General features: G+C 43.6%; 1 protein-coding gene across 10 annotated transcripts in view; it reads right to left on the bottom strand.

Moving 5' to 3' along the window:
* The window catches only part of LOC119170468 (uncharacterized), a 148,202-nt gene extending 120,574 nt beyond the window's left edge, over nt 1-27,628 (bottom strand). For 5 of the 10 annotated variants that reach the window (XM_075887283.1, XM_075887284.1, XM_075887287.1 and 2 more), the window contains exons 1-6: nt 27,511-27,600; nt 26,988-27,066; nt 22,188-22,280; nt 15,518-15,630; nt 5,244-7,044; nt 911-969 (exon numbers count right to left, since the gene is read on the bottom strand). In XM_075887283.1, the coding sequence (XP_075743398.1) occupies nt 911-969; nt 5,244-7,044; nt 15,518-15,630; nt 22,188-22,280; nt 26,988-27,066; nt 27,511-27,546 (2,181 nt within the window). In that variant the 5' untranslated portion in view covers nt 27,547-27,600. Of the gene's footprint in view, nt 1-910; nt 970-5,243; nt 7,045-15,517; nt 15,631-22,187; nt 22,281-26,987; nt 27,167-27,510 lie in introns of those variants that run through there. The other 5 variants (XM_075887289.1, XM_075887286.1, XM_075887285.1 and 2 more) reach the window with 4 other exon arrangements.

Raw genomic sequence — 27,628 nt, 5'->3', positions numbered from 1 at the left:
AGTAGAACCACTCTATGTTACTTGTAAATGTCACCTGAACCTTATTACTACTTTCATGGCAGTGCTTAGTTGAGCTTCCATGTACATAAAAAAGCCATTAGTGTCCTAAGACGTGTTGCTTCATTCTCCATAGCAAAAGAAACAAAGTCATGCAGACACACGATATTTTAGATGACAAAGTCCTCAGCAAAAAGTACTTTTGAGTTATATTGCTGCAAACTGTGCAGACATGATTGGTGCCAGAGACAATGTGCGTCCGAGTATTATCCACAAATGATGCACGTGACATCACAGCAGATGAAAGCATCATTGAGAGTGAGAAATTAGACATGTGGTCTTTCACGATGTAGCACTACAGTTAAACCTTTTTATGAGAGGCAGACTATAGGCGGTAATTCTTGTCTGTTATATCAGATCTCTTATAAGCAGGGTAACTCGCTAGCATTTTATTACAAATCCGTATTGTACTGTACGCACCCTGGTGTCTCTTGTACCCATTTGACTTTTGTATCAGTGTCTTTTATAAAAGAGGTTCGATTTTATTTCCAAGTTAGAAACAGGGGTTCGTAGTGGATTGTTTCCCACCATAAAAGGAATAATACATTGCCAAGACAAGTGTCAAGGGTGCTACTGAAGCGAATGTCACATTTCATTCTTTGATAGTAATATCATGTTGATAGTAATATAATATGGGAGTGTTTAGTCAATATTAAAATTACCTATGTGCTACTAATGAAAAAATGGAGGTATTTATTATTTTTGAAACGTACAACATAAATTCAAACACAACTCGATTGCCCTTTTTTTTTTTCCACTTAGCAGTATTCCTTTGCAACATACACCCATCCCATATTGTTGAAACTGACCAATTTAAAGAAAGTGTTACACAGACAATAAAGCAGGAAATTACCTTTGTTGGCGATACCTCAACTTCTTTATCATCACCATCATTACTTGAATCATACGACCCTGCACACAATATATTTGTCGGTGAGTAATATCATGAAGACAGTAAAGAACACTGGTGAACAATAAGAAAAACCAAAATTTCTTTGGTGCCCTAACACGACTTTACTTCTGAAACTCTGTCAACTTGAGGGCATAGAAAACAAATAAGATTAGGTCAAGAGTCTATAAACGAAACAACGAAAATGTAAGCCCTTTGAATGATCACATGAAGCCTTTACAGAATGAAACCTGTAACGTTCCCTATCAGTTGTGTATCTTGGCACTAAACATTTTGATGCCTGCAGGCAACAATAATAATAATAATAATAATAATAATAATAATAATAATAATAATAATATTTCTCGAGGTTACTCATCCCAAAACCACAATATGATTACGAAGACAATGCAGTAAGGAGGGGGGGGGGGGGGGGCTCCCAAAATTATGAGTAGCTGGGGTTCTATAACGTGCACGTAAATCTAAGTTAACGGGTGTTTTTTTTTTTTTTGTTTTTTTTGCATTTTACCCCTGTCAAAATGTGGCCGCCATGACCACAAATAAAACACACATCATCGAGCTTAGCATATGGGCAACAGTGTTACAGGTACTGCGCCAAGACAATGTGCTTGATGGCAGGAAGAAGGAAGATTGAGAGGGGAACACCAGCAAAATTTGCTAGCTTCAGAGCTGGTCAAACAGTACCCCTGAAGAAGGGACCGAATCGGTATTGAAACACTGGGTCAGTTTTTAATTTTTAAATTTTAACTTTAGAAACTTCGGACTATAAGTGGCTGGAGAGCTTATTTTATTTGTATAAATTCTAGCCCAGCCAAGTATGCTGAGTATGTTCACCTTTGAGACTACTATGTAAGATTGATGTAATAATTGACAAAGAGCAGATGCTCAGCATCAAAGGAGTTTGCGGAAGCCAAAGAAACTGACACTACTAACTACTGCCCTACCACCTCATCGCGGTGGTCTAGTGGCTAAGGTACTCGGCTGCTGACCCATAGGTCGCGGAATCGAATCCCGGCTGCGGCGGCTGCATTTTCGATGGAGGCAAAAATGCTGTAGAACCGTGTGCTCAGATTTGGGTGCACGTTAAAGAACCCCAGGTAGCCGAAATTTCCAGAGCCCTCCACTACGGCGTCTCTCATAACCATATGGCGGTTCTGGGACATTCAACCCCACATATTATTATGTTAACTACTGCCCTACTACTACTAACACTTGCCCATGCACTATGGGAATGCTCAAGTTTACATGACAAAACATACAAAACCATGAAAAGGCAGTCTCAAACTGCAGGGCCCACTGGGAGGAGGCTCTTTTCAGCTCCATATTAGAACAATTGTGGGCCATCCTGCTAGCCAAGAGCCGCCCGAGCCTAAGGGCTCGTGGCCGATGCCTAGGCTGGAGCTGAAGCCCGTCCCAAATTAACTTCACTGAAACTATTAATAAAATTTTTCTTCTTTCAAGTATTTCTATGTCAATTTCATGAGAAAACTGCACGTTTGTCCCTATGCCACGTAAGACGAATTTCTTTAAAAAAATAAAGGTAGAAAACACAATAAATTTTTATTGGCAGTGATGAGCTTTTGATTTTGAATCTACGTACTTACACTAAGAAGCCATGTGTCTTACTGAGTGTGCTACAGAGCCACGCTTGCAGAATATGAATATATTTCATCTATAAAAATATACTGCTCCATTGGCAAAAGAATATATAAAAGGAGATCGCTCTGTATGAGGCCTATGAAAAAAAATTCGTGATTGTGATATAATTGCCATCTATAGAAGAGCATGAAAGGTCTGCATGGAGTTTGTACACGTCGGGAAAAATTTCACAAAAGATTAATGCCAAACATATGCTTCAATGATCCCAAAAGGGGCCTTTTGTTGGGTCATTCAAGACATTGATGAACACCGAAAATGAGAAGGATGCTGCACAGATGCCACTTGAAAACAATGCTCCATAGACGGCTGCAACCATAGGTTTTCCTAAGGTAAAACTCTACATTTACGTATCACTTTAACAACTCCCTAAGAAAACTCGGCATTGATTTTTTTCTTGCTCTCGTTTTTCTCTTTCGTAAAAAAGGGCAAGTTTGTTGGGAGTGCTATTAAACACCTTATGAGAAGGGACCAGCCAATTTCTTCATTTATGCAGTAGACAGCATCAGAAGCTGCGAGAACCAATTGTTCTCTCCGACAAGACCTTGGCAGATACAATGAAAAGTGCAGAAGCATCCTTCGTTAGTAGCGACATCAGAGTCTTTCCTTCACAAGACTGTGTAACTCAGCACAACTAACTAGGACACTCCAAGTCTAGAGCAACCGTGTAGCACGTGCCCAAATTTGCTGCAGCTATTCATCAAAAGTTCCCGCTAGTGCACAAGTGCACTTTCGGTCTTTAGTGATGTTGAGCCACTCACAAAGTATGAAAACCTCCAATCAGGAACATTTTTTTACTTCTAAACTGCATGAAGTTTGGTAAAAAAGCTTTTCTTCAAAATAAGGAGTGAAAAAACTAGAACATGAGACTGGCAATGTGGAAACAAAAGGTATTCAATTTAGGTAAGCTTTCGGGATATCGGAGTTCAAGATTATGAGGGTGTACTTATGCCGCAAGGCAGCCTTGAAAGCAACATAACTAAACAGTGATCTTCCATTTTCCAGTACATTTTGCGTTGTTATGCAATTTTTCTATTTTCTACCTTTACTTCCACGATAACACTTTGAGTCTGCAGTATGTTGAAATTTTTTTAAAAATTAGAAATATAGCCCAGTTGCAAGAAAAAGGAGGAAACAGAAATTTTGAAGACATTTAAAATGAAGACATGCTGTAATGACACTGCAGGTCGAAAGTGGTTCACCATACAACATTTGTGTAAAAAATGACACAGAATGCTAAAAAGCCGCAAGGATGATACGTAATGGCCCCCATCGATTCAATTAGAGCTCCCAACAGCGCACACTAAGCAACTGAACTCTTCTGAATGCAGATGATGATATGAGAAATACGCTCTATACTACATGAGTAGGGAACATGAACTAGGTTACCGTATTTACTCGATTCTACCGCGCCCTCGATTGTAACGCGCACCCGATTTCCACCACGAAAAAAAAAAAAAATGTAAGACATCGATTGCAACGCGCACCCATTTTTCTCGCTGGCCCGCACGATCACACCACTCGAAAAAACGACTCCTTTCGGGAGCGTCTTGCGTTTATATATGAGGTACGGGCGAAGCTTGTGCCCATCTGACGTGTAACAGAGCATTGCCGTCACTGTTGTTTTACCGTGGACCGATGTCAGCACGCGAACTTGCTTCGCCTCCTTCTTCTCGACGGTTGTGGTGCCAGGCATGTCGAAGTAAAGAGGCGTCTGATTGGCATTCCCAATTTGCCCAAGCAGGTAGCCGTTGTTGCGCCGCAAGTTTAGGACGAACCTCTGAAAACTGTGAAGCTTTTCATCGTACTCCTCCGCAAAAGTTTTCGCATATGCATTTTCCCCTTCAGAAAGGAAAGCCTTTCCTCTTCATAAAGTTAGTTAGCCAGCACCTGCTCGCTTTAAACTGGCTCCGCATTAGACCTTTTTCTAAGACTAATTGCATAGCCCGCACTTGGAGCAGTTCTGTCGTCACGGGCCGCTGTGCCGCTCGCTGCTCAAGCACATACTCGCCGAGCAGCTCTTTAATTTGCGGAAACCGACCCTGCTGTGGTCCACTGAAGCCTTTGCGTGAAGCTTTGCTGTCGACAATCTTCTGCTTTTGTTTCTGCCGGTCCCGCACGGACGTTTCGGGAACTCCGAACAACCGCGATGCGGCCCGATTTCCGTCCGTTTCTGCACACGCGATGACTTTACTTTTAAAAGCGGCATCGTGGTGCACTCGGGTTTTTGGAGTCGGCCCTTCCACGCCGTCGATGCTAATGCACTACTAGATGACGAACTCCTCAGCACATGTACGAAGTGCCGCACATGGGAAACACATAGGCAGAAATGGCCGACGCGCCATGCCGATGCACGTAGGGGGCGGCCATTTGGATTTGCCGATGGCAATAGATTGACCGTAATTTTTTTGTTCGTACTCGATTCTAACGCGCATGCGATTTATGAACTCGCTTAACCGGAAAAAAGGTGCGCGTTAGATTCGAGTAATTACGGTAAGTGATCCTCAAATTTTGATGAGCAGCTCAATCCACATGCACTAAAGCAGTACAGGAAGAAAAAGCGCGACAAAAGCTACTGACATTATTTTTTAAATACACTTTAAAGGCAGGTTGAACTTACGTGTCTTTGCAGTGTTGGAAGCATCCTCAAGTTCCTCCACACCACTCCACTCATCTGTCTCGTATGTCGTTCTCATTGGAGCATACTGTGAATGATCGACCTCAAGGCGTTCCACATCCACAGTTACACGCATTGTGAGCTTTGGATCCTGATACCTCTCAAACGCCTCGTCCAGATATCTCTTGAGGACTTCTTCCGACAAAGGAGGTGGAGCTCGATAAGCACACTTCTTTTTCGTAGGAATCTTGCGTTTACGAGCTTGAGGTCTTCTCCGCGATGAATCGCACCATTCGTCGTCTTCACCCGAGAAATCACTGGTGTCACTCGAAGAGCCACTGGAATCACTCGCGAACCAACTAGACCTCCTCGGGCGTTTTGCTCTGGCAGATCTGCTGACTCTGGAGTGCCTCTTCTTGCTATCGTTAGGCCGCCTACGAGTTGCACACCGAGTCGTTTGCTCCCACTCTTCAACGGTTTCAGAACTCTCACTTGTCTCACTTTCCTCTTCCGAAGAAGGTAGTTTGCTGCCACATTTGACTTCCCTAACAAAGTTATAGGCTGAGGACTTTTTGCCACGGTCAAAATCGCTGTCGCTTGAAGAAGCACTCAGCTCATCCACAAATGAGGAAGCATTTCCACTCGGTGGAATTTCCTCAATGTTTTCTACTTCAGAAGCAGTATCCTTGTCTTCATTCTTGAAAGTCATGCTGCAGTGCTCACTACTGCTCTCCATGGGGATACCCGTAGTGAGGTTCTTGGAAACATCTTCACATTTGATATCTGCAGCCAAAGATGACAATTCCCCATCGGAGTTGATTAGTGGGCCGTTCAGGCTTCCACAAATGTCACTATCGTCATTTCCTGCAACAGAATGAATAGAACATCTATCCATGCCTGGTTCCACCTTAATTTCAGACACATTCAGCATTTCAGTTTGAGAGCTAAATTCTGCAATGTTGATTTCTGTCTTGATTGCAGATTCGTCCGGTACTTCGTGCCTGAAGCTAGCTTCCGGACTGTTGATTTCTTTCTTAATTGCTGGCACACCTATCATCTGAGTAGCGGCATTAACATCTGGACCATTGGTTTTATCCTGAGAGCATAGCTCACTCCTCCCTTGAACTTGCATATCTGTCGAGTTGTCTCCTTCAGGTCCGCCGATATGCTGCTCTCCACCAATTGCAATTACCCTTTCATCCCCAGTTGTTACAATGACACCTGGCTGAGAGCCCATTGACGGTGAAGCCTCATGGTAACTGTCTTTACCGTGCTTGTTTCTGCTGGCACGTTTTACAGACCTCAGCTGCTGCCTCTGACAGGTTTCCACATTTTCAGCTAAGCAAGACAAAGCACTGGCATGGTCGCGAAGCACCTTGCTTGCTTCTGCAAGGAACCCTTCTGGTCGTTTGGCTAGCTCTGAAAGGGAATGCTTGATTTCTCTCGCCTTATCGAGCACCAGCTTCCTCATGTCAGCTTCGGAAAGTTTCGGCTTCTCGCTACGAGAGCTTGAGGAGGGCCTTTGCTTCTTCAGGTGTCGACTGTAGTCAGTGATCACGCTGGCATAGTTCACCATAGGTTCAAGTGGAGCTGGATCACACACGAAACACTGCCACTCGTCCAGTGATTCGATGCGATTCAGCTCTTGGCAGGAGAAGTTCCAGCTTATGCACTCTTTGCAGAAAACACGGCCACAGCGGTCGCACAAAATCAGGATACCACCTTCCGCACACCAACTGCAGTACTCGTCACTATCAGCTCCTGGCTGCCGAAACTGGCCATCACCATAATACTGGTAGCACCGCTGAAACGATACATTCCAGAGAGTAAAGATATGGACAAAGCAGCCCGGCAGCATTTAAAAAAAAATACAGTAGATTCCCAGTAAACGAAAATCTGCAAAACGTAACTGCTACACCTGATATGATTGATTTCGTACATAATGGTGCACCTCTGTTCATATCGGTAAATAAAGCTCCTGTTAAGCCGAGTACACTTTTTCTAGTCTCTTCAGGTTCCGTTCCGTGAGAGCCTACTGTAACAAAATAATGTGCAAATCCCCTGTTAAGAGAAAATGCAAGTCAAAAAATGAGTTCTTTTCCGAAAACTCATTTTTGACAGGTCCAAAAGTACATATTCTTTTGTTTTTATCTGCTTTCACAAGTTTAAATTTTTTAGTTAAACAACAAGATATTGAACAATGTAATTGAACAATGTATTGAACAAAGTAAACTCGAAGCAGGTTAAAATTACTTTTAAAGAGCATAAAGTAGCTACTAAAACTAAAAAGAACTCATTGTCTAGAGTCCCCTGAAAATTGTCACCAGGCTACTTCCATTGTATTTCACATGAGCACTTCACCAAAGCCATATGCTCAAAATAACAATACTTCCCAAGCTCTCATGACCGAAAAAATCTTCTTAAAAAACATATCTTTGCTGCACAGACGAGCTTTCATTTATACCTTTAAAATGTGTTTCTCTCAAGATACAATTTTAGGCAACTTTTTCAGTTTGGCATTATGTTTCTGGCACTTCTGATAGCCATATGGTGATTAAATTTTGCCCCCATATTCCTTATTATTTGAGGAGTGCAGGCATTTCCTTTGAAGTTTGATATGGACTATGTAATTATTACGAACCTAAAGTAAGTAATTAGTATGGTCTGAGCATTCTGGGACTTCTCACATCTCAATTTTGTTTATCAATAAAATGTCTCATACATACTTTCTTATTATTTTTACATTTTACGGTTCATGTGGAGCAATATGAGCCATTAATGACTCAGAAGCATACAAATTTGATGGTGGGAACAGTGCGTCCAAAAAGAACTATATTTTACACATTGCCATGGTACAAAACAAAAACTATGAAACTTAACATAAACTGATTACATATTTGAAATGAGCATAAAAGCTTATGTATACAGCAAAAATTTCATTTCCCTAGGCTGCAGATTAAAGAAACTCTTCTTTTCGAGTAGCATCTACCCTTAATAAGCTAACAGTAGTGACTGTGATCCCACATCATCATCATGTGGAAACATGTAAAATTTTTTTATACTCATTAAACTGCACACCTTTTTAGGGGCAAACCAGTTAAACCCCTTTATAAGAAGCATGCTCCAAGCAGCCATTCTCGTCTTTTATACGAGATGTATAAACCTCGTATGTAAAACCTCGTATAAACCTCGTATGTATAAACCTTTTATACCTCATATGCACTTTCCTATCAACCCGTATTTTACTGCAGGCACACTGCTGTCTCTTATACCCATTTGCCTCCTATATCAGTGTCTCTTATAAAGGGGCTCAACTGTACACACTGTCCAAATTTCTTACTAAAATTCCTGGACCCCCATCGAGATTGAAATTATGAAGGTATACAGGACCATAGGGTTAACTGGCGGAACATGGGAGAGGACTTTATCCTGCAGTGGACGTAGTCAGGCTGATGATGATGATGATGATGATGATGATGATGATGATGATGATACAGGACCATAAAGACATACATATTGGTGCTCAGATTTTCAAACACATCTGAATTACCAGACATTTGATCGCTCTCGCTAATTAAGTGGCTTGACATGTTAAATAAAAATGCACATTTATTATGGGAGAAAGAGTGGTTCGAGGTTAGGAAAGATACTAATTTTTGCATTTCATCGGGGAGAATGACACGGCGTTGTGGGCGAAGTCGGAGAGACTAATAGTTAGGCGGTTGCGAAAAGAAGAGGTTTTTTCTCGGGATCAGTACCCGAGTAGCAAGGGGCACCACGCTGAGGTACCTGTTGCCCCTTAGAAAGACAGGTGGGTGCCGGCTCAGTGGCGCTGGCACTCAAACCCAGAACCCCCACATGCTGGAGGTGGAAACTTTGCTAGTTCCCTTCTGCACTGGCCGCTTGGAGATCAAAATGCCCTCACGAGTATAAAGATACACTTCAGGTTCCATGATTATGTTTTTCTATGTAGTAACATTGGTCAATGTGATAATGCTTTACAAATTTTGTGCACTAAAGATAGTCAAGAAGATTAAGATGTTGCCTGAATAGTGGTAAAATTAAAATAAAGACTTTTGTCTGCTCATACTTCTCTGTTCCACCCTCTGTGTGAAAGAATGGTGGAAGAAAATGATAACGAAGGTGCACAACATAGTGGGACGTATTCGGTTTTGGCAACATCCTAACTGTAACCATGCCAAAGTAAATGTAAAGCCCCTTTGATGAAGCGAGGCACGGCAACTTTGGCACAAAAGTTAGTGCCGAATGAAAACAGTGTATGAGCCGGAAAAACCAAAAAGGACTGTAAAAGTGACAAAACACAACCTCCAACACCATTGGACAGCAAAGCACATACAGACTTATATACACTCAAACCACATTATGACAAAGTTACATCTTACATGAAGATAAGTTCGTTATATCCAAAAATTCGTTATAAAGGTTTATTATTAAAACCATATCTATTGCTAGACTATTATTCACTTACTTCGTTATAACTGATATATCATTATATCTAGATTCGTTATATCAAGGTTTGAATGTACGTCGCCAACAATACACCCATATTTGTCTTCTCATGTTAAATAAATAGACGTTTAAATGAGCCAACTTAGATTCTTTATTCAAATTGTATGCGAAACACAGAAATGATTGATAGATTGATATGTGAGGTTTAACGTCCCAAAACCACCATACGATTATGAGAGACGCCGTAGTGGAGGGCTCCGGGAATTTTGACCACCTGGGGTTTTTTTAACATGCACCCAAATCTGAGTACATGGGCCTACAACATTTCCGCCTTCATCGGAAATGCAGCCGCCGCAGCCGGGATTCGATCCGGCGACCTACGGGTCAGCAGCCAAGTACCTTAGCCACTAGACCGGCGCGGCGGGGCTGAAACCCAAAAATGATTCACTGCACGATTGTAAATGATTTCCATGAAAGGATTTTTTTTATTTATTATGAAAAAAACTCTGCTTCCTACTACAGTTAAAACTGGATAAACAAAAATAACAGAGAAGTCGTTATAAAAAGAACTTTGTTATATGCAGGTTCAGTATAAAAATTTGAAAAATAAATTTACAGATTAAATAAGAGGGGAACTGAAGGCAGAATTAACCCAGAACACTTATTTAGCAGTAAGAAACTGCATTATGTGGGCACTCTATGCAGGTTTTTACTGTCGCCGCCATGCTCAGTACCAAGTCGAAATTGATAACATGCCCTAGTGCATCGTGACTTTTACGAGCGGGTAAAATAGTGCGAGCGCTGCTGAAGCAGAGATCAAATGAGCTAGCCCATCTCTATTGCCTGTGTCACGGATTACCGGGGCTGCTGCTGCAGGCGATGAACTGAGACATGACTCCATTAACAACACACCACATTTAATAAACACTCACACACGACACACCCTCTATATACCACAAATGTACAAAACCAAGAGTAATAACTGCCAAAGTAAACCTCCAAACTAATTCCTTTGCAGACTGGACTGTCCTAACTATTGACGGACATCTCTTCAGTCTTAGTGCTTTTCATGGTGCTTCTCGTCATCTTACTTGTCACAACTGACATGCGCTGCTTGTTAATGTCCGGATTGGTCGTGTCCTTGTCGGAGTTCTCAGCCTTCTCTAGGAACGTCACCGTTTGTGCCGCTTCCGAAGTGGTCGCCCGTAGACGTCGTTGCCTGATGTCGGTGGTTGGGCCTAGCAGCCGCTGACGATACCCGGTGCTGCAAGGTGATGTGGCCACCCAGGGACAGTCTTCAGCGGCTTGCTTTAAAAGGGGTTTGCGCCAGGAACATCGGCGCTTGTTGTGTGCGGCGACTGCATCCCAAGTAGCCTCCCTCGAAGCTTGTTGAGGTCTCCTTCTTTCTCTCGGGACGCCTGCATAACATGTTGCCAAGTCCCTGTCCTGCCGCTCCCGTTGCCAGTGAATTCCCTGGCGATGCAACCTTCTCTTGCGAAGCCCACGTGGACAATGCCAGCTCATCGCTGCTAGCACGCAAATCGCCGCTAGGGTCACGCACCACCATCTGTCTCGGCCACTTCGTCGCTCGTGCCTCTTTTTTCTCTCCTTCGTCTTCCTCTTTTCTAAATTCACTTCAAATTTAACAAACGTTATTCAAATCAAACATGCATCCCTTCGTCGCCCTCTTGATATTTTGTCATATACTAATGACAGACTGAAGGGTGCAAACATTAACATCCCCCCCGCATGTTAAAACTGCTGTCGAATGCTCAAACATAAAGAAAACAACCCGTATTGAACGAGCATGAAGAAACCCGGGGAGGCATGGGGGGGTCGCTAGAGTAGCAACGAAGAACTTTTAAGGGCACGGTCGCGATTGCTGGCGTGCGTATCTCGGTGAGCATCAGCGCAGCATCAGTGAACGTGAAGAGACTGTGTGGAAAGAGCTTTTCTCCCTGGAGCGACCGTGTTCGCTTTACACCAGCATTTTGTAGGAGTTCCACGACATCGGATCCAAAAGAGTTGGCTGCCAGCCTCACTTCGTATAACAGAATTTGTTGCTCTCGCATTCATTGCATTGCATTAAATGCACTGTCGTGTTGTTCCCAGAGCTAATCGGCTAATTGTGAAAGCTACAGTCCCTCGAACTCATGGCACAAACGCAAATGCCTAACGAGTCGACCTTTAAAGAGCCGTCGTTGCCACTGTGCTTTCGGAAAGATTTTATACGCGCCTAATCTGACATCCCTTAGGTAATTGATTGATTGATTGATTGATTTGTGGGGTTTAACGTCCCAAAACCACCATATGATTATGAGAGACGCCGTAGTGGAGGGCTCCGGAAATTTTGACCACCTGGGGTTCTTTAACGTGCACCCAAATCTGAGCACACGGGCCTACAACATTTCCGCCTCCATCGGAAATGCAGCCGCCGCAGCCGGGATAGACATCCCTTAGGTAGTGACGACACAGTAGTCCTCATTAAAAAAAAAAAAAATAATCTGAACGTTGTCAAAGGCCACACCATGCGCGCGCAGTGAAACTATGCATGCGCACATCGCATCAAATCCAAAGAGCGATCGATACGAACCGTGGAAAACTATTTGGTAAAGCGTCCTCCATATTCAGCGCGGCTCCACATATGTGACGCTAGCTAAAGGTGTAGCAATGCCAACGCCACAGTATACTTTCTTTTTTTTTTTTTTGGTTTGAAGGGAGAAGGCATTTCCATGCATGCACCCGCACCGGCAAGAACGGCGGCAACGCCGGCTAATGGGGAGCAGGCCTGCCTGTCCGCGTCGCGCACGTCCGTGCCCAGTAACGAGCACTCACTTTTGCGTGGGAATCACGGGGCGACAAAAAGTGCTGCCACTGGTTCGCGCATCGTCGGCGGTAGGGCAACTGCGAAAGATGTATGCTCGTGCCAAAATGACAAAATCCGGGGAAAAATTCTTAGATTGTCCGTGGCGAAAATTTGTTATATCAGGGTCGTCTCCCACTGTTACTTTGTTACAAAGAGGTCGCAAATACATGCACTTCTATGAAGTAACGACGAGGAATAGAATAACTTCATTATATTGAGGAATTCATTATGAGGAGGTTCATTATACGGAGGGTTGTTATAAGCAGATCTAACAGTATATGCAGAAAGCATAATATTGAGAATTGTTAATTTTTGGATTACGCTAGTTGGCTCGGCATTTTGCAAAGGGGAGCACAGAAAAGGTGGTGAAAGAATGATAGTGAACACAGAAAACGCTGCTCTGACACTGAGTTTAATTACGAAGAAAGTGCACGTTCTGTACTAGAAACTTTGCATCTTTGTACCTGCACTTGCGCTCTCACTTTCCTAGTGATGTGAGAGTGTTTACTATATCCTATTTTTTAGAAAAAAAGAAATTAAAAAAAATTTTGCCCCGCCATGGTGGTCTAGTGGCTAAAGTACTCGGCTGCTGACCCGCAGGTCGCGGGTTCGAATCCCGGCTGCGGCGGCTGCATTTCCGATGGAGGCGGAAATGTTGTAGGCCCGTGTGCTCAGATTTGGGTGCACGTTAAAGAACCTCGGGTGGTTAAAATTTCCGGAGCCCTCTACTACGGCGTCTCTCATAATTATATGGTGGTTTTGAGACATTAAATCCACATATCAATCAATCAAAAAATAACAAAATTGGCAGATGCCACGTACAGGGGGAATCGACGACATGCAAATCACGATTGAGAAATGTTGATATGTTGAGTACAGAAGAGGTGGTGAAAGAATGATAGTGAACAGCGAAGACGCTGCTCTGCCACTGAGTTTAATTACGTAGAAAGTGCACGTTCTGTACTAGAAGCTTTTCATCTTTGTACCTGCACTTGCACTCTTAATATACTCGTGATGTGAGTGTGTTTACTATATCCTATTTTTGAGAAAAAAAGAAATAACAAAATTGGCAATGCCACGTACAGGGGGAATCGATGATATGCGAAGCACGATTGATAAATGTTGATATGATACTTAGAAATCAGCACAATGTTACAAGGTGGACATAAATGATGCTGTACATGACTTCCACGTCATGATTATCATGTTTGGATGTGTCGTTTACCTTCGTCATCTATTCACATCGCGTGATACCAAATTTAGTATATGTGGACCTAGCGAAACGGCTGCGAGCACGCTATGGGCGTGTTATGTTGTCATGTTCTTACATGACACGTGTGTCAGGACTATCATGTTTGTACCAGTCATATATTTTGTCATCCATTGACGTCACGTAACACCCAATTTGGTCAGCTAGCAAAACGACCGTGAAGGCGTCATGAAGGGCCCAATATATTCCAATGTAGCGTTGACAGGCGCGCACACTTGGCACAGCGACGGTATACGTTAGCAACATGCGAGCTCCGATGCGTTACCCAGACAACACTGCGTCTCCCTCTTTTCGTGATGGAGGGATGCCGGACGCACTGAAATACGCATGCGTCAAAGCAATGCAGAGCGGTGCGCACCTGGGAGTATAGGGCAGAACCGGCGCCTGGCATGGCAACGCCGGTGAGCACGCGCACCGCGTCACGTCGAAATGTATTGGCACCTTGACTGTGTAATGTAGTCATGTTCTCACATGACATGCATCTCATAATTATCATGTTTGCACCAGTCACTTACATTCATCATCCATTGGCGTCACGTAATACCAAATTTGACATATGTGAAGCTAGCGAAACGGCCGCGAAACCATCATTAGTGTGGCATGTAGTAATGTTGTTACATGACATGCATGTCATGATTATAATGTTTGGATGTGTCATTTACCTATGTCATCCGTTTGCGTCCCGTCATATTAAATTTGGTAAAAGTGAAGCAAGCGAAACGGCTGCCAGCGCTTCATGAGCGTGGCATGTAGTCATGTTGTTACAAGACACGCATGTCATGAATTTCATGTTAGTATCTGTCCCTTTTGTTCGCCATGCAATCATGCCATACCATACCAGTTTTGCAACATGCCATGTAAACGAAACCACCATGAAATGTAAATTTAGCTGCAGCACCATGAAATGTAAATCATGACATTCATGTCATAATGTTCATGTAACGACTAATCAGATATTTTCTTCATACAGTCATGTTATGCCATACCAAGTTTGGTGTAGATACCATTATCGAAACGGCCAGGAGAGCTAAAAGTCGTAGGCGGCTAGATAGATACACTCAAAGTCGCCGAAGTTTGCTTAGAAATGCTTCACATTTAAAAATTTGACGGCTGTCTTTGCACACAAATGCTCAAGTTTTTTCTCATGAAGCTCTTTATAATAAGCTCACTTGCAAGTGATGGTCCCTGCTTTCCAGCTTGTTTTTAGCATTACTTTTGCATTCCTATGTGCAAGAAGCGTAGTACTAATCCAGGAGATAAGTAAAGACGAAGTCTGATTGTTTCCATATCTGCTACTTTGCCTGAAGATCAAGATACACTGCACTTCTGTAGACTGCAGCTTTTAAACCTTAATGAAGCGGGGAAACAAGGACAATAAAATTACGTGAAACAGATGCAATGGCTGCAACGACTTCACCAAATCCAACTCGGAAAATTGTCACAATTTAAGAGCAACGAAAAGTACACTGATGAAGTTCATTATAGTCTGTGAAATTCTTATATGTTGTTTTATTTATTGAAGAGGTAGAGCTGCAAATTTTACACTAAATTTATTTTCTTCTCACAGTTACTTTACCTTCTTCCAAGTAAAAATATTCTACACTAAAAAAAAACAGCACCTAAGGCCTCTAATTCATAAGCTTTACGTGTATAATACTTCATGATACTTACCTTACAAACAATTACGCTTAGAAGCTTGTGCTTGTAAAACTTGCTCTTGCGATGATGATTAACCTGAGATCCACAGGATGTGCACCGGACGCATAGGTTGGCGATCTCCTCAACTGTAAATAGATAGCTTTTAAGACCCAAGGCAGTCACAGAAACAAAGTTATGCATATAGGTAATTCCTGTGAGGTCTACGAACGAAAAAATTGAAAGTTGGAATGGTGAGTTGCTGGTCCAATAAACGGTGCTTAAATGCTTAGATCTACAGCCGGATCAAAGGTGCACTGTCACGGCTGTATCGACAAGTTTTATTGCATAAATTTTTAAAAGCTCCAGTGACAACCCATGCTGAGGATTTTATTATTCTTCGAAGCTTTTTCCCCCAGTTTCTACCGTTTTCTAATATCGAAGGACCGACCAACCGACCGACCGACCGACTTGCACTCCCATTGTACAATGCGAATTTTGGGGTTACCTTTACGGCTTCCTTTGTCCTTGCCATATTTTGTCAGTTATGTACTAATTTGCCGAAGGGCAAGCACGTGGCGCTAAAGAACATTAAAACTCTCCCGTGGCGAAAGTATATAAAACTCTAAAGAAAATGATTATCATGATAATGGTTTGCTGCGGTACTTTTTGTAACGCAGAGGTGCACTGTCACGGCTGTATCGACAAGTTTTATTGCATAAATTTTTAAAAGCTCCAGTGACAACCCATGCTGAGGATTTTATTATTCTTCGAAGCTTTTTCTACCAGCTTCTACCGTTTTCTAATATCAAAGGACCGACCGACCGACCGACCGACCGACTGGACCGGCCCAGCCCGGCCCGACCCGACCCGACCCGACCCGACCCTACCCTACCCTACCCTACCCTACCCTACCTATCTATCTATCTATCTATCTATCTATCTATCTATCTATCTATCTATCTATCTATCTATCTATCTATCTATCTATCTCTTACGCCTAAGTGCTCTCGTGATGACCTACATAACTTAGGGTAAACCGAAATCAGTACGGGAGAGTAAGATGATGTTACGATTATGACTAGCTATTCATGAGAGACTATTCTGTCGTGCACGTTGTCAAACCTTTTCCGCCAAACACGTGCGGCACATAGCCATATACAACGGGTGGGTATGTGCCACATATATACAACAAATCAGACTCAACCTTGTTGGAATATACTCATCTTAAGTTTTTGCACCTGTTTGTATTTCTCATCTTTATCCCCATGTGTTAGCACAAACACTTCAAGATTAAGACATATGCGCGTATAAGCCATAAGTGATTGACGATTTATGACTAGGAACGGTGAGAATAGGCATTCATAATCTTAATGCGAGCTTTGATGCGACGAATGCAAAGAAATAAATATCAGGGTCCCAGCAGTAATCGAATTCCAGCATTCTGCTTGGCAATCAAGTATTCTACCACAGAGCCACGCCAGGTCTCGCAACTACTTTTCAAACAGACCCTAATGTTCGTGAAACGTCCAGTGTGTCTGCAGGGCTGGCTATGTTCAATGTTATAAACGTTACATATGTACTCCTATGATACAGTTTTTACGTCGGGTTAATGTCAATTGTACTTGGGCACCATATGCTGAAATTGATTTATGCAGCAGTGTTTGGGGCTACCATCTTCGCGAGCGCAAGTGTAGCATATCAGCTTACTACTTGTAGTGTTGTCGATAGTCATGCTGCCATTGGTAGTATCCTTACATTGCTGTAAACAGCTGTTTATATTGCTACATGCATGCATACTGAGACTCTAGGGGGCGACGCACGTGTGTGCCTGACGAGGAAGACGAAGTGTGGTCTCCGCTCGATCGCTGGTGAACTGGTCACGCCATTACCGCTGGTTTCAAATACATCTAATCCACAGCCTCGTCGATATGGCGTCTCTTCTTTTCCGTAACATATTTGGTGGAGGTGGAACGTTCCGTCCTCACCACGAAGCTACGCAGTGGCCGCACCGTTCAGTCTCCGGCCATGGCTACCAATAACAACAACCCTTCAGCGTATCCGTCTGTAGCTCCAGCCACCACATACCTGACAATGCCCCACCCCCATGAACCCGGTACATTCTCCGCACAACCTGGGCTTGACGTTGACTACTGACTCCGTATGTACGAGCGTGTTAGCCAGACACACCGATGGGACCTTACAATGATGCTCACTAACGTAATATTTTACTTGTACGGCACCCCACCAGTTTAGTTCGAAGCCCATCAGAACGACCTCACCAGCTGGGACATCTTCGAGGAGCGACTACGCAACCTGTTTGGAGACCCGTCCGGTCGCCAAATGGAAGGGCAAAAAGAACTTGCCACTCGTGCGCAGTCCTCAACTGAGTCGAATGTCTCGTACATACAAAACGTGCTCGCGTTGTGCCTGAAAGTGGACGAGCAAATGACAGAGAGTGACAAAGTGGGCCACATTCTCAGAGGCCTCGCGGATGATGCCTTCAAACTGCTCGTGTATACCAATGTCACGACCGTAGATATAATTACTAAGGAATGCTGCCGCTTCAAAATGGCCAAAAGCCGCCGTGTTCTGCCTCAGTTTATGCGGCTACCAAACACGGCTGTTACAACAACCTGCACCGATCTCGGTTCCGCGCCACCCATGCAGGACAGTGTGATACGTATAGTTCGACGGGAGCTTGAGGCGCAAAGTCCGGCCCCATTTCCCCCACATCCACTCGACCATGGCGCCGCACAAACGCCTCCGGCGGTCTCCGTTATTCAAGCCGTCGTGAGGCAGGAAATTGCAAAGCTCGGTATTCCTGTGGCCTGCTCTGCCTCCCGACCCACCTCCAGACCAATGACAATAAATGCACCACGCCATGACTTACATTTTATTGCACGATCCTACAATCTGACGGAATGGAAAACTTCCGACGGCAGACCGATCTGCTTCCGCTGCCATCGAGTTTGCCATATCTCTCGCTACTGCCGCAGCACTTGGACGCCCTCAAACTGGAGCCCATTTTCCTCTACTCGACCATACGAGGACTCCCGTCGGTATTCGCCCAGTCATTGTACCCTTATTCCGACGTACCTAACAGCCGCTCCACCGCTTGTTCGCCGTCACCTCAACGCCTCCGTTCCCCATCGCCCCAACCGCGCCGCTATCCGTCGCAGGTCAACTATGGATCCTCTCTGACGGAAACTAGATCATGCAGCTCCGGGAGGTAGTGCTGCATCAATTGCGACTGATCCAAATCCTCCGTTGATGCTCCCCACTAATACTAACTTGATTGAGGTGAATTGAACGGTATTTCTTTGACGGCGTTAGCCGATACCGAAGATCAAGTGTCCATAATGAGTGCTCATCTGTGTCGCCTGCTCAAAAAAGTCCTCACGACTGCAGCAACTAATGCCCTACGTGTCGCTGATGGTGGAACTGTGGCCATCACTGGAATGTGTACCGCTCGCGTTAGTATTGCCGGCCGCCATGTCCCCGTTTTATTTACGGTGCTTGAAAATTGCCCTCACGACCTAATCTTCGGCATGGACTTCCTATCGAGGCATTCTGCCCTCATCGATTGTGCCGCCGGTACTCTCATGCTGCCGTTCGTAGTATCCTTAAGCTGCTGTAAACAGTTGTTTATATAAACCATATGCCGCTGTTCAAGATGAATCTGTGTTATGCTTCGCATAACATCGATTCTTATGTTTGAGGGATCAGCCGATTTTTTTTTCTTTACCTTTTATTCCCTACCATAATCATCACTTTTCCCTTTTGTCACGCATTTCATTCTCCTCTGTTGTTCATGCCGCGAGCTGCAAGTCTGCAACCACTATTGTGGGCCACAGGCAGTCATACTTCACCACCTGATCACACGGAGGCCTTCAGCCACCCTCTCTCCAGCTTCCGGTCCCAGCGGGGCATCGCACTCTGCTGCGTGCTGTGGGGAGGGGAGCGCCAAAGATACCGAAGGCTGGTTAACTTCGGTGCCCTAACAGGCAGTTATTTCGAAAGCTCTTAATGTGGTTTTGCTTTAAGACATAACACTTTCAAATATCGAAGGCGGTACGGTGGCTCGCTTTCACAGATATATGGCAAGGCGGTGGCAGTGATTCGGGGTGTGGAGTGAAAAACCTTCTTGTTTTGAGAGCGAAAACATGATGTAGTACATTGGGGGCAGTTGCTTATCCAAGAGTCGACACGACAGCTTTATGTAACGCTATGCAGCCTGGTGTTTTCCTGCCAGAAGCAGCTCGAGCGCATTTCAAATGTGGAGCATTTCTTATGTCGCGCTTTGGCAACGGCGGTGGCTTGCGTCTGTCGCTCCCCTCGCCCTCTCTCGCCTGCTAGCATCTGCTAGTTAAAAAAAAAAGACTGCTCGCGCTTTGGATCACGCGTTCGGAATTCAGTCAAGAGCGTCTTAGCTTTCGTTTGATGTTGAAGGCAACGCTTCTCCTTCATTCAATAAAATAATAAAAACAAAATAAAAAGAACAGATAGACGTGGGCCGGGCACCTAGCACGTAGGCAGGATAACCCCTGGTCATCAAGGGTAACTGACTTGATTCGCAGATAAGGCAAACGCATAAAAGGGAGACAGAAAGTGAGAAGTTCGCAGGTATGACGTGGCAGCAGAAAGCACAAGACTGGGTTGATTGGCAGATCATGAGAGAGGCCTTTGCCCAACAGTGGGAGAATTCAGGCTGAAGAAGATGATGATGATGCACAATTAGACTTTCCCAAACCATACCCAATTACACAACATTCTCACAATACCACCTCCTCCCATTCTGCGAAATGTTTACTTGAGTTCTTCCCCAGGAAGATACGAGTGGAATTTTTTTTTTTCATTCCGTAGAGCAATACACGAAATTTGCAGGACACTTGCTGCATTAACTCAATAGCCAGAGCTCATGTGCACTTTATATAGAGTCAGAGTACAAATGAATGGCACTTTTTCACTCTATGACGGTATTACACTTTGCAGTCTTTGAAATGCAACAACTCCAATTTTATTTGACATTGCTGTAAAATTATTTCCCAAAAGTGTTACAGGTGTAATTAACCAAAAATATGCACAGGAATAATTAAAGTTGTCAAGGAAGTTAAAGTTGAGAAAAAAATTCTTAAAACTGAAGACTGGATTATAACTGAAGATTGGACAGCGCTTTATTTATGCTGAAGGCATATTTGGCTGGAACAGACCGGGCCAAGCCCAACCTTCCGGGCCCGGGCCGGGCCGTATTAAAGAACCCCGTGCTGGGCTCAAGCAGGCCGGTGCACAGAGTTTTCAGCCCATGCTGTGCTCTAAGCTGCGGACCCAGAAATTAAGTAGATTCTTGAAACTGAGAGATAGGAGTGGCGAAAAAAGAAAAAACTATTTTTTTAGGGCTGCAGAAATGTCATACACTGTTCCAAATGATTGCCAATAAACCAGTACCATTTTTAGTCGTCCGCAATCATACTAGTACTCACAATTACGTGGCGTATACATGTATGAGTAATCGAAAAAAATGTCATGCCTCTCGTGAATCACTAGTATTAACAGCCCCTTTCAAATCTGAATATGCTTTACCTCACTGTACCGGTGTACTGGGGCAAAAATGGCTTAAGCAGCAGTTTGCACGTTTTAAAACAAGGCAAAAAAATTTTCCAACCTTCCCCCCCCCCCCCCCACTCTTTTTCTTTCATGATTGGATTTAATGTCCCTAGATATAATGTCCCTAAATATAATGTCCCTAGTAAATAAAGTTTTTTCATTCCATTCCATTCCCTAGATATTACTGTGGTTAGGTTAAGGGCACTACTTCTCGACTCGCTGGAAAGGCACGTCCGACCAGATAAAGTAATGACGGCGCATGCCCATTGGCTTGGAAACGGCACTGTTAATCTACCGCGGGGACGACGCAACATCAAGAAGGAAAAATATTTCATGTGCCGTTTCTATAGCAACCAACGTGCCTACCGGCAGTGCCAACGATAGCAGCACATCGAGTTTGTTCACGTGCCGATCGGTCTCCGCTGTGGACAGTAGACCAACAGGCAAGCCCCGTTTATGCGTTATGTCGATAACGTCTGGCAAGTGTCGTGACCTAACACATCGTACACCATGGTTTAAGGTTAGCGTCTGCGCGCTTGGACTTTGATGACACAAACTGCAGGTGACCAACATAGCCTTCATTTCTGACTCAAGTTAGCGCAACTAAAAAAAATTTGAGGCTGCTCAGGCATTTTGGCACAGTGTGGCGCAATTGCAGCAATTTTCATGGTTTTGGCACAACTCGGCACAAAAAAAAAGAATTGTACCAAATTGGCACAGCTGTTGTGCCCCTGAGTTTGAAATCATAAGTCCATCATTAAAACCCAAAATAATGACCACTGTGGTATTTTTCTAATATTGCAGTTTTACTTTGACTGAAATGACCAAGAGAAGCTCCATGAAACTTGTTTTGTTAAGTCTTTCGCTACTCAGGAACACAATGTAATAAACTTTGGCAAATTGATCATTTTATAGACCTGGGAAGATGGTATTGAAATTTATGATGATGATATCACGAATCGTCGAGGCAACACTATCACCCATATTTTCTCTCTGTACCTATTCTGGCTTGCTGATATTTTTATGGCAATAATCCTGATCATAAATAGAAAGGTGTTCCCACACATAGTATAGTGTAGTTTTATCTAATATCACTAACCGGTTGTTGGAAGATGCCAAACTGCACTGTCTTCCGGACTCATTGAGACCGGCACTGGCAAGCCTGGCTCCACTGCAGCAGAACAGTGTTCCTCTGTAATACACAAAACATTTATTTTAAAACTACAGTAAATTAACGTAAATAAGACCACATAAAAGTAAAAAAGAAATGTTATATATGCATTATCAGACAAATAAAAAAGCAGCCTTTTACACTGTTTTTGTGTATTCTTCACCCCCCAGCCCATTTCCCCCCCCCACACACAAAAAGTATAAAACAAAATTTACTAATATCATGTAGAACTTCTTGATGGCCCAGCCTGTTCAACACACTCGTACGTGCATCACAAATGCTCTGCAGAACATAGGAAGAGTACAAAAAAAAAAATAAGTAATTTAGCAGAGTATGTAAACCGTGCAGTTGTGATGCTCGAGCTTCATCGTGAATAGAATGCAACAGCATAATCATTCACATTGCCTTCTGAATCTCTAGCCTAGCTTTGCATCTCTGTCAACAACTAAACTGTGCCGCAAAGAAAGGAACGTTAAGGGCAATACAATGGCAGTTTCAAACTATCCTACATTGCCTACTGCGAGAGGAACTGGTATGATTCTACGCTTCTGCATTGCAACGCAGCTACTCACACTACATGATATTGTATAGCGTTTTTATCCTAAACAGTTTCAAGCACTGGTGTGGCTTCGTGCTACAACACCTGCTTGCCATGCAGAAGGCCCAACTTCAATTCAGTCTCCAACGATTAATTCTTATTATTTGCATCTAGTATGATTTTTCACTCACGGACAACAATTTTTCACTTACAACCAATGACATCAACACTGACATTCCTGCAATATAAGCACTTGCTATCGCATAAAAAGCTTCTCTAATATCCAAGAAGGCAAGAGAGTGCACCAGTGACCCACCTATCGGCCTGCATGATGAAGAGAACACGAACATGTCCTACCTTTCTGCATGTACCTTTTGTGCAATGCTTTTTTATTCATTCAGTGGCCTTTGCTGATAAGCAAGTCGTGTGCACTTGCTCTACACATTCTCTCGTGTGAACATGTCTACTTATTCAAGCTAATAACATATACCTACCAATATATGTTATTATGCTGCATTTTTATACAGAAGTAACCTCTTTCCTTTTCCATACCCATGTCACACAGGTGCCTTTATCATTCTACACAGGTGCCATGCTAATCCTTCTACTTTTCTAAAAAGAAGTCGCTTTGGTGTACTCTGATCCTGCAACCTATTGCTAAAGAAAATTAGGTTCCCATGACTGCCTAAATGTCTAGGTCAGCTCACAGGATAATAATAATAATAATAGTGATAATAAATATCCCCACCTTCCCGAAGGGAATCGTGAAGAAATGCGATTGCATTGTGTAGCGTACATAACAAGCTTTGCACGTGAGAAACCAGCGTTAGAAGAATAATGCTTTCTTTCTTTTTCTTACACCCTGTAGCCAATAGCGCCATTCACCGCAAGTGGCGTTTTTCTGTTGTGAGAAACGCAGTAACGCACTGCATTGAGGCGGTGGCAAGTCCCGTTCAACTCAAGGAGGTGGGGGCTCTGGTTGCTAGGGGTGAGGATAAGGGGGTGCACTGACGCCGAAGCGCGACATGGCGAGGGCTCCAGTTGCTAAGGACGCGCGCGCCCGCAGCTGTTGCTATGGGAAAGGGCTGTGGACGGATCCCTTTACAGACGCCTGACATAGCTTAACTAAGAAATGCATTCGCATTTAATAATAATTTATGAGGTTTTACATGTCATAACTGTGAAAATATTATGAGGCAAACGTAGTAAGAGACCCTGGATTAGTTTTGACAACATGGAGTTCTTCAACATGCACCTCAAAGTTAGCCAGTGTTCTTTCATTCAATCCTATTGAAATGGAGCCGCCGCAGCTCACAATCCAACCCACTCCCTCAAGTTTAGCAACGTGACACTCTACCTTCTAAGCTATCACCCCAAGCTACAGACAAAAGGCACTGAATTTTACTATGACATGTAGTCTGCTACAATGTTATGTGCAGTGCAGTTCAATGCCACTGATGCACCACAGTCAAGCATAGCGCCTTATCTACCAAAATGGCCCATTAAACAAGACCGGCCTAAAGGGTCCTTATAGAAAGTATTTATCCAATGTCATCCGCAAGGAGGGCACTAGCGCAGCAGTGTCCATAGTTGTGGTCGCACACACCCTCATTATCGTAAGACTAAAATCAAGACGCTTGGTCGCAAATGTTTCTTTGATATGTTTTCTCATGATGTCAGAATGTTGTATTTCTGATCGCTGTATGACCATGGCTATGCTGGCCATATGTAAGCATACACTGGCTCTGCCTGATTGGCTGAGCTCAGCGAGCACCTCCAACAGAGCAACACTACGCAAGTTTAGTCTGATAAAGGCATTTTTTCATTTAAGCTATGACAACTCCCAGCAGGTAACAGCTCACTAGGAACAAAAATGAAAGCCAAGCTCTTTTTCTTTTAATGTGTTGATCCGTCAGGTCTACCACCAACTACGAAGTGCACACGCATTCTAAATGTTAGCATTACACAGTAACCAGCTCTGAATCTTTGCCAAGATTGCTCCAATAAAATATAGCAGTAATTTGTAATGAATGTAGCTAAAGTTGAAAATTTTCTGCAAGTAGCTTTTAAGCAATGTGAAGGGTAAGGACCATTATATTATTCGTCATTATTTTTTAAAGGGACCAACAGCTGACTTTTTTCGCCCCAGTTTTTCTCGGTGCGACAGAAAGCTTACCTTTCGTAGTGTTTGTAGCTGCAGTAGTTAATACCAAAAGAGCAAAGTTATTTTATAAGCAATATTTTCTTATATAAAAGGCTCCGAGCACGGATGAGCCCTTTTATCCAGCAATGCTGAGAACTGATAGCGATGCTTGTAGCCTTTCTGGCGACTTGTGCATGCTGTTCAGCTTTCGCAGAAGTTCCTGTAACTACTATGTTAACCATGTTTATTCTGAGCTTTACAGCTATTTTTTAAAGTAACGAGCTGTTAAAATGAGACTATGTGACTTTATACAGCTTCTTTGTATGTGTATCGCGTTGCGTCCGCCTGCACCCAAGGTTGTTGCCCCTGTGTCATGGACGGCTTGTCTCGTCATCATTACTCTCTCGACACATGAGCCAAGCCAAGCCACCAAAAGCGTCACTGCGCATATGCGTGGCCATGCCGGCTAGCAGACAGATTGTAGATAGAAAAACCAAGTCGCTCCAATATCTTAGTGACCAGGAATCTGCTTGCACGGTTTGATGAGCACGCAGAAAAGTTGCTCAAGATGCGCTGACGAGCATCGGATTATTACATCAAATGAAGGCAGCTACACTTTATAGCACACAACTAACGCAGGTCTATATGTACATTTTTATGGAGTAATATGTTTTAATATAAAGAAGCAAACAATATTTCAATACTAACAAAACCTTTCAACCGTGTACACTATTTTACGGTCACATGACAGGTTACATCAGATAATTGAAGTTTCTGCTGCCAGGAGGCGCCACAGGCTATTTTCATGATTTTTAATGAAGAAATAAAAACATAACTCCACTTTTCACGAGAAAAACAGGGTTGGCTTGAGTCACTGTGAGGGACAATCTTTCCATCTGTGCAGTTATCTCATTTCATGATCTGGGCAGTTGCTGGTACCTTTAACGCCACTAAACTTGTTTATGATCTTCGGCTTTCCAGTCAGTAGTCCTCGAAAAAAATGGGGCCGCTTGTCCTTTGTGAAAAAATCGTACTTCTGCATAATAGGGCTTGCGATATGAATGTTATGAAGGCGGCATGCCACTTGCAGAATAAATAGAAACCACAATTTGATCCAACCTATCTTCATGGCTGCTGCACATTGATGGCCGGCATGTGACATCATGGAAGCACAACATGGTAGCTCGGATGATGTCGAGGCAGTATAATCATGCGACGATTAACCTGCTTCAGTGTGATAACTACAGCGCTGGAACGCTATTGGGCCTTTGTGCAAAAACGTAGGACCCAGCATACAATGTCTGTTAACCCTAATGTGGCATAACAAAGTTCACGTTCTGCCATGTCAAGCCCCAGTGAATGTATGTGCGCCAACACCATAGTTGGACAACAGGACTATTTATTTATAATTTAAAACAGGCCAACACAGTGTAATTGGCTGATATCTCCAAAATTGCCTTCATTACTCTGTCAATCTTCTTTATCCCTGTATCGTCAACTACAAGAACATTGTACAAGGTCAATGCAGTAAAATAAACTCATTCCCAGCCCCAGGAAAATGGGTTTCTGGAGGGCACTTGCACCGGGCTTCAAAGATGGCTGCGTGGACGTTAGTACTCATAGAGCACTTGATGTCTCAGAGGCGCGAAGAATGATGCGACAAATCCCTGTCACAAGCCATCATACCACTGGTGTATTTATACTAACATCGCAGGCTCTCGGCGAGACAAGTGATTAGGTTCGCCCATCTGAAACCACATGCCTCTCTCACAACTCATGCCAAAGAACGAGCTGCAAGAACAATTCTAGCTAACCACGTACCAGCTACATGTAGACTTAGGTCCCACTAACAGTAATCTAGCACATGAGCCCAAATACAGAAATGAGGGCACAACGCTGAGTGGTGTCTCTCTACCATTCTCGTTCAGTTTGAACTTTGCAATCTTAGCTACTTATCTTCCCCCTAAACAATGCACCAAGTCACTAAAAATCTCGTTCTCTTATGTGTTCTTAACCGTAGGTCAAGATCACCCAAGAAAATCTTTACCGGCTGTCTTGAAGCTTGAGACGTCGGCCATGGTCGCAAACCCTTCCTTTTCGCGTCTCCTGACGTTGCGAGAGGCCTGCTAAGTTTTGAAGGCACAATAAACGCGCGTAAATGCACACGACATTCACATTAGTCAGATGTTGGCACCAGTTCGTCTGACGAGACGACGAGGACTGGGCCCGCATCCTGCGCGTTTCATACACGGCGCTATTCAAGATAGCACGATTACAGTCATCCATTGACTACGTTCACAAGCATTTGCCGGCTAAACTAAACGTACGACACGTGCAGCGGTTTACACTTGGACATGGCCGATTACACTGAAGGTGTCAGATGACGCTTTGGTAATATCATCGTGGAATGAATGCCTGTGCGTGGGCACGGTTAAAAACCCGCCTTTCAGTAAGTGATCCGCAACTTGTGCAGATTCAGCTGGCTGTCGCTTTCGACAGAGCATAGCGTACAAAAAAGCAGTCGATGTGCTTTGTTGTCACTACATGACACAACGTAGTATTGTGCTTACAAAACTTCCGTGCAGCTGATCACCGACATCTACCATCCAGCGGTAGTTCGGCAAACTTCGTTCATTGAGCCAGCGACTATCAGCGACATAGCAAGATGGCGATGCCCATGGAGCATGG

This window comes from Rhipicephalus microplus, chromosome 2 (assembly GCF_043290135.1).
Source record: "Rhipicephalus microplus isolate Deutch F79 chromosome 2, USDA_Rmic, whole genome shotgun sequence".
NCBI classification, from domain to species: Eukaryota; Metazoa; Arthropoda; class Arachnida; order Ixodida; family Ixodidae; genus Rhipicephalus; species Rhipicephalus microplus.
Note: the sequence above shows the minus strand (reverse complement) of the source record. Positions and strands in the feature narration are given on the sequence as shown.